Source organism: Seriola lalandi, unplaced genomic scaffold (genome assembly GCF_002814215.2).
Source record: "Seriola lalandi dorsalis isolate HSWRI2012SDOR001 ecotype SW California unplaced genomic scaffold, Sedor1 jcf7180002049913, whole genome shotgun sequence".
NCBI lineage: Eukaryota > Metazoa > Chordata > Actinopteri > Carangiformes > Carangidae > Seriola > Seriola lalandi.
In genome coordinates this window covers 151,769-159,776 of record NW_019520466.1, presented here as the reverse complement: position 1 = coordinate 159,776, position 8,008 = coordinate 151,769, and the positions used below count along the sequence as shown (strand labels likewise).

Sequence of the window (8,008 nt, the reverse complement as noted above, 5' to 3'; positions counted from 1 at the left end):
CAGACTGATTTAATGTGACTGTTGTCAGGGAGAAGCTTGTATCATATTAGTAACAGATGACTGATGACCCGTTTCCTCAACCCCTTCACTCCTTCACCGCACTATAATTTTCCAGCCTCTCTCATGGCCTTGATCGAGCATATGAGCCCTGCGTCGTGTGTCCACTAAGTATAGAATTACAGTGGAATCGCAGATGCAGTGCTCCGCCGTGAAAGGAGTTGAGAGGCTGATCCGGTGTTTGTCCTTGTCTGATGTAAGCTGTCTCTCATGATGCTCTGTGGCTGAGACTTGGCCCACCTGCTTGTCCACTCTGCTCCGGGCTCCGTGATTGACGAGGCGGGGCAGAGAGACTATTAGGATGCTGGAGCATGAAACCACTTAAGGTTGCTTGTTTTTGTGTGTGTGTGTGTGTGTGTGTGTGTGTGTGTGTGTGTGTGTGTGTGTGTGTGTACACGTGTGTGCGTGTGTGCAGGCAGCAAGTGCATGTGTACATTTGCATTTACACATTTGTGCCCCTAGAAAGAGCGTGACCATGACCACCCCGACAAGCAATCCAGAATATCAAAGAACATCAAGTGTATTCGAATTTAGCAAGTGCAGCGAGGTAAAGTACAATAATAAATTGCATCTGGATGGAGTTGGTATCCAGGTAACAAAAGCTCTAATCAATTTCTATAAGATCTGCAGTCCATGATGTGGAAACACATTAGAAAGACACTAATGATGGACTAGGTTTGTTATATAAAAAAGTATGCTGGATTTTGTGCACAACTCACGCCAATATTCTTTCAGTTTCACCCGGAGTTTACATTTCTTCTCAGGGAGAAAAAGCCTCTTAAACCCCATTTACACCATAATGAGATACCGAAATCTCTGAAACCCCAGACTAATGAAATTTTCAGATGGGTTAGTAAGTTTACTCAACACACCTATTCAAACCAGGACAGGTTTGCGGATAAATTAGTCCTTTAAATGAGGGGGGGAAATTACAAAAATAGATTAAAAAACAAAATGATGCCTGGAAGATTATCCTCATTGCAGGATTCACAGACTGATTTAATGTGACTGTTGTCAGGGAGAAGCTTGTATCATATTAGTAACAGATGACTGATGAAATCTCTTCTTTTTTTTTTTTTTTTTTTTAATAAAACCTCAGTTGCACTCTGGTTCTGTATATCATCAAACTGGCATACCGGTCTAATCCTCGTTGATGATTTCAAAGTGTGAAGAAATGAGAGCGTCGTGGTTGAGCGTCGACTTTGTCAACACTGTTAGTGAAGGGATGATGTTGCAGGGTGCAATATCTACCGGCAGAGCAATACTCCACTTTGTGGTGTAATATGTCATGGAGGAAAATGACTCATAATTATCACTCTACAGGATTAAATTGCAAACCTGATAGACTTGTTTTTCAAAACAAAGTGCTAACAAGGAGTCTCTCTTGTTACATATTTTGCCTGTTTTTTTCCAGGACGCACGTTTTGATACCTCAAGGTTATTTTTCCAAATGTCTATTTATCATTTTAAGCTTCGCACGCCTTCTCCCGCCTCTTCGTGCCATGACTAGTTATTTTCTCAAATGACTATCGTCCAGCTTCTCATTACTCATGCTGAAATGCCCTTTCCGTTCTGAGAAACTCATACTCTTGAATTGTTTTCTCTTCTTCTACAACTTGTTGTAAACCCTTATGCCCGTTGTCAATGGTTGTTGCCTGTAGTTTCCAGCCTCTCTCTGTGTGTATGTCTGTGCACGTGTTGCGGTATGTGCGTCCATGTGCGTGTTTGACCCAGAATCCTGCTCTCACAGATTTCACATTAACCTCAATCCAGCTTTCTTCCAAATTAGATTTCTATTCTTCTGTCTCCGTGTTGACTTATTTGCTTCCCTTTCATCATCTCCGGCAAGGTTATCCTGAGGCAGGCAGCACTTTTATGGGAACAAGGGGGCGTGGGGGTGGGGGGGTTGCAGGGCCTGGCTTTGCCGCCAGCCATGCCTTAATCGATCTTGTTTAAAGGGATGTTGTGAGCTGAATGTTTGAACCCATCCCCTCGTTAACAGTTGTCTGGGATTTAATTAAGAAGTAGAATGAATTTAATGTCAATTACATCTTAAAATGAACGGGGAGCACAAAGATGCACAACAAAGAAACTGAGAGTGAGAGAGAGGGAGAGGAGCGGGGAGAAAGAAAGAAGAGGCTAATTAGAGGATGGCGTTGTGTTCATGCATCATTCCAGCTGAAACATTTCCTTCCCCTCTCTCTCTCTCTCTCAACCCCATTTCCCCCCCTCTGCTCCTTTTCCCTCCTCTTTCTCTCTCTGTATGTATATCTGCAAGAAGCCCTCAGCAGAGACATTTTTTGTCACATCTTCCCCCTTTGCCGTCGGCTCACAGTATGGATATGCAAATAGGAGAAAATAGAGACTTCAGCACTGTTGACACACTCTTCCTACACATGAAGCACAAGCAGATATAAGAGCAGGTGTGTTTCTCTACAACTGACGTGGCTCAAGTACTTGTGTGTACTTTATTGATTTTTAGAATGTCCAAAACCACAGTAAATGCCATCATATCATCCATACAGTATATCATCCACATGACATACAGAAACAAAACCGTGAGGAACCAAAAGTTAAAACAGACGACCTCCACTGCATGACCCACATTTAAATACAACTTTATTCAGATCTGAGGACTCGTAGCCTTTATATATATATATGTATATTTATGTTTTTGACAGTTGCGTTTTGTTACTATTCTTTGCTGAGTGGACCAGTGTTGTCTCGCAGTCTCTAAGGCCAAATATCCACATGTCTGTTGGCACTAGATGGTTCAACAGTAAGGCTGCTGCCGTAACAACACTGTCCATCCCGCAGCAACACGACTGTCTCTTAAACTTAGTCCAGCAGCCGTTGTTTTTTGTTTTGTTTTTTTCATTTTTTATTTTTTAACTCGCTCCAGAGAGGCGGAGAAGGTGGAGTCTCAGTGAGAGTATTGCTGTAAATCTGAGAGGATTGGTGAGGAGCAGAGTAAGGGGCTTATTCTCCACAGGTAGCCCACCATGTGTCGTTGTTTTTTTTTTTTGTTTTTTTTGTTTGTTTGTTTGTTTGTTTGTTTTTCTACATGAGTTCAATGCTGTGGGCTCACGGTGCCCAGCTTTGATTCCAACATGTGTGAGTATCCAACTTCTCTCTGGACGTCCTGCAGGAGGGCGAGAGGAGTATTGAGGTTACTGGGGCGTATCTGTGTCGGGCACTCTGTTGGCATGCCGTTGAGGAGATTTCATGTCCTCGCAATCCAAGGGGCTTATGTAAGATGCTTTGAACAGGAGAGAGGAAAATACCTAAACCAGCACATCTTAAAGACTGTCTGCGCACACATTTGTTTGATGGGATATAGATATAGAGCGAAATAGATAGATAGACAAGGAGAGAGGGGAGTTCTCACTGCTGATGTTCCGTTGGCTCGGCGTTAAGCTCACAGAGATTAGCCAGCTCAGCTCGGCGCTGTGTGCAGGAGGGCGGGCGGGCGGGGCAGCAATGAGGAACTACCCGCCTTAGGGTTCAACGCCAGGGTAAGGGAGGTAGAGAGGTTATGGTCACACACAGGAAGAGGAGAATAGCGTGGAGACAGCGGGGCTGAGTGACATGCAGACGTATGGAGGAGTCGCAGGCAGGGAAAGCTGGAGGATGAGGAAAAATGGATGAACAGAACAAGAGGCAGTGGTTCATTCATGCTGGTTGATGGATTCTACACACATGAGACTTTGCATTTCATCCAGAGCTACAGGGAAAAAGGACCTTCAGACAAGTGTCAGGCGTTTAGATTGAGCTGCTGCCAAAACATCTATGTTTTCCACTGGGGCTGTATGCTTTCAAATCAATACTGTGTTGACTGTTAGTGCGATGACAGAAATCAGAATCTGCCTCTACGGCTCATAATGAGCACTGTGATTGATTGTAGACTCTTTAGGGAAATCCTCCTTGTGAGGATTCTTGACCGAGGATTCTTGATGGGGAAATACTTCGAAGCACAGTTAGAGTGGAGCCAGACAGATGCAAGGGGTGGGGGTCCAAAACTCAAAGAGAACTTTCTGTGACTTTTGGAGCCCACTGTATGTGTGCTGTCAGCAAGCGAGGCAGACAAGCTGCGCATGTATGAAATATCTGCTGTGATAAAACGGTCAAACGCAAGAGGAGACAGAGGTTCGACTCAGTCAGATGAGCAGCTTGTACGGTGGCTGTGGCTGGTGCAGCTGTCTGTCCCCTGCAGACTTGTTTGTGCACCGCTGCCATTTGCTGTGGGCCACGAGTTGATTTGGTTGCATATGGAGAGGAGCTGCCCCTCCTCTTTAAGTGTAAATTGAAAACTCAGAGCTTTGAAGTGCAGATTTGCAGGTCTTTGTTACTATCTTTAGCCCTGTGACTGTGTTTTCCCTCCTACTGCTGCTCTCCAGGCTCACACAGAGCAGGCAAGGCCATGCATTTATGTCTGGCCTTATGCTACACCTCCTCCCCCATAGGAGGAGGGCTTCATGGTGACCGCTGACCACCTGCTGCACCTGGGACGTCGCTGCACACTTTCAGCCAGGCATGCACACGCACAGATCTTGGCCGCATCCCTGATATCACAGTATATTAGTGTCAAACCGGTTATCTGATATCACCGTCGAACGGCTCTTCACACTTGTTGTGACTGTTCAGCGTTAATGAACCGAGAAGTCATTGTGTCCTTACGAGCAGGATGGCGGTAACCTCTCAGCGCACAAAATGTCATGTTACCTAATTCATTGCTCCGTCGTGCGCTGCTCTCCTCTGATATTGTTTGTGAGAGCAACATGAGATGGGCCAGCCACTGGCCATTTATCTTAATGAGAGCAGTTAACTCTGAGCTGAGCTTTGGCTGCCGGCTCCGCACAAAAAAACACAACAATCCCCATGAACGTCCTCTTATCCTCCTACCCGCTGACTTGATTTTTAGGAATACATTTCGCCCTCTCGTTGAAACCTTAATTAGTTCTAAAGGAGATTAAATTATATGTAATTATTATGATAATATTTTCATTTATTCAAGATAACGGGCCGACTTTAGTGAACACAGTATTTGTCGGGAGAGAGCAATCTCCCTCACACAGTCAAAGTTATCAAGGCGTGAAATCAGGAATCCTGACGGCAACAAAATGTAATCTTTTTCATACAGAGGGGACAATAGACGGAGCTGCATACTCTACATCTCCTTCCCCACTTTAATTAAAAGAGCTCACTGAGTCTCTCCCTCTCTCACTCCCCCACCTCTCTCTCTCTCTGTTAAGTGTGGAGGGCCAATCCTGTCTCTATGCAGAATCTAGTTATTTCCCCCGCACTGAACTTGTCTTAAGCCCTGGCCCTGAATCTTTGTTGAGCAATTGCTTTTTCTTGCAAATTTTCTTGTTATTATTTTTTTCTCTACCTGCCTCTTTTCCTCTGTCATTGAAATGGACGTGACATAACTGAAGGATATATAGTAATTAGATGTGGCAGGTAAACACAGTGGCAGTTCCATGGTGGGATGGTGGGATGTGGGGATGTGGGCAGGGTGTGAGAGAGTCAGAAGAGGAACTTTAAATGTTGAGTTCATGTAAAACAAAAAAGGTGCCCTTTAAAAAGACCTGGAGTGTAACCTGAATGATCCTGTGGTTGGTTACACTTTACATTCATCTGTTCTTTGTGAGAAAAACAAAGCTTTGCCTTCCCTCTGGCAAGTTTGAAATCATGATTATTTCCTGTACAGTGTACGCTGTTAAACTGCTGTATAATGTTTGTAATGGAGTCTGAATTCTAATACAACTCTCCAGTGAATCATATCACAGCATTTAAAGACTTGAAAAGACTTTCCTTGTGACTTTGCAAAAGAGCAATATTGTAAAGGGTGATTAAAAGGACATTCAGACAACATTCACAAATGACTTAATGGAGGAGAGAAATAGCAGGCGAGACGTTGGCATTTAGACACTGGATTGAGGTAAGAATGTGTGTGTTGGCGGTATTTGAGTTTTACTACCAGTCCAGTTAACAAATGCTGCCGTTAAGCATTCCCAATGCCTCATCATCTGCATACTGTAGTTTGTGTTTTGCATATATGTTTTTACATCTTGCAATAGGCAGGCTACAGAGAGGGGGTGTTTTTAAGATGTCTCGCTGCCACACTGGCATTAAGGACGATTCACAGCCCTGGTTTCCTCCTCGTGTGCTGCAGTAACGCCTACTCATCCCCCTTATCCTCTCCCCTCCCACCTCTCCTCCCCCCCTACAAGTCCTCTAGCCCGAGGGCAGGTAGGGCATCTCATTATGGTAGTTGTAGTCCGGGCAAACCTTCTGCACCAGGCGGTAGTCCGTGCTGTAGAAGGATATGTAGATACAGATGACTTTGAAAGGCTTGGAGCAAATCCAGGACACGTGGCTCTGAATCTGCTCCTGGAAGCAGGTCTTGGACGGGTCGTAGTTGCACAGCGAGGTGCGCTTGCTGCGATCCACCTTCTCATAGTCCACGCGGCAATTGAAGATCTTGGAGTCCTTGGGGTAGACCACGCTCTGGCGCTCCAGGTCAAACTCCACCGCCTTGACGGGTGGCACCAGGCTGACCGAGATGTTGCCCTGCCCCGTGGAGTTGTGGCGGAAGTAGACGCTGAACGTGCCGTTACCGTGATCCACAATCTTGCCGGTGATCAGCAGGTTAAGCCTCACCGTCTTGATATTGGAATAGAAGTCTCCCCAGCCAAACATCTTCTTGAACTTGCCGGTCTTTACAATGGGCCGGCGTTTGACCCTAGAGCTGGAGGCGTCGGGCTTGAGCAAGTCGCTGCCCAACATCTCCCAGAACTCCTGTTTAGAGAATTCCTGCTTGGAGAAAGGGACCGGGGAGCGGTAGGGCAGCTCCAGAGAGGTGGCATTAGCAGCTCTGCTCTTACTGTGAAGCATCCAGCGGCTCAGGGGCGAGAGGGGGGCCTGCCCGGTCAGGAGGCCCACCGTCTTAGAGGAGTCATCTGAAGAGCTCTTGGGGTTGGAGGAGTCATCTTCTTGACCCAGGGCCACCTGGAGAGAGGGGGTTTGAGGTGAGGATCGAAGAAGAAAATAGAGAAAGAAAGTAGACAGTTATTAGCAAGGTAGAAAGAAACGTGGACAGAAAACAAATTAAAGGTTTAATCGATACTTAATTTACAGTTCATACCTCTTGTGGTAGTAACCGTGACATTCTATCAATGTTATATATATAAATAAATGGTTGAAATTTTGCAGGTATTGCTATTATTACATTCTTTTGTTTACTTCGGCTGCAAGAGAAAATACTCCTTTATGTCTAGTTTTCACAGAGCCAACATAATTCCCTAAGCTCACTTGTAATGGGCTCATATGCCTCCTCTGAGCTACTGGTGAGGCCAGAGGGATCAGAGAACGGATTCAAACAGAAAATCCACACCAAAACCAAATTCATATAAAGTGTGTTAGTGCTGTGGTCTTGGGCAGTCTAATCAATATTTGTGAGGGCGGACAATTTTCCACAAAGGCTATAATCCTGTAAAACGATGAAGCTCTGTCATTAAAAAATGCTTTCTAGACTGGTTTCTCTGACAACAGAGGTTGGAGGTTGATTTATGCACTTATAAAGTGTCTGGATGCAGCAAAAGGAGCAGGATTCATGCACACAGTTACAAAACACTCATTTTCTACTCTGCCAAAACTTCATCCAAGGAAGGATGTTAATGTTTTCCTCTCAAGCAATCTCTTTTTCACTGGAACTAAGAAAAGGTCACTTGAAGATCATCTATGTAACTGGAGAGAAATTGTTCTTATATAAAATCTTAAAGGAACAAAGTTTAAGTGGAACGTCGTACTAAGCTTTGTTTTCTGTTTTAAAGTGAGCTTTTTGCTTCTTAAGCACTGCAGTGTGAGCCTGACTACTGGGGAATTTATTAATGCCTCGAAAGACTTGGTCGGAGGATCAAAGTCTTTGAGGAGTGGAAGGTGGGCAAGC

At 44.9% G+C, this 8,008-nt stretch overlaps 1 protein-coding gene across 1 annotated transcript in view; it reads right to left on the bottom strand.

The window, feature by feature from the left end:
* Positions 1–6,294: 6,294 nt before the first annotated feature.
* LOC111649063 (neurexophilin-1) overlaps positions 6,295–8,008 on the bottom strand; it is a 14,534-nt gene continuing 12,820 nt past the window's right edge. Inside the window, exon 2 of the mRNA XM_023398801.2 lies at positions 6,295–7,068. Within this exon, the coding sequence (XP_023254569.1) occupies positions 6,295–7,068 (774 nt within the window). The remainder of the gene's footprint in view (positions 7,069–8,008) is intronic.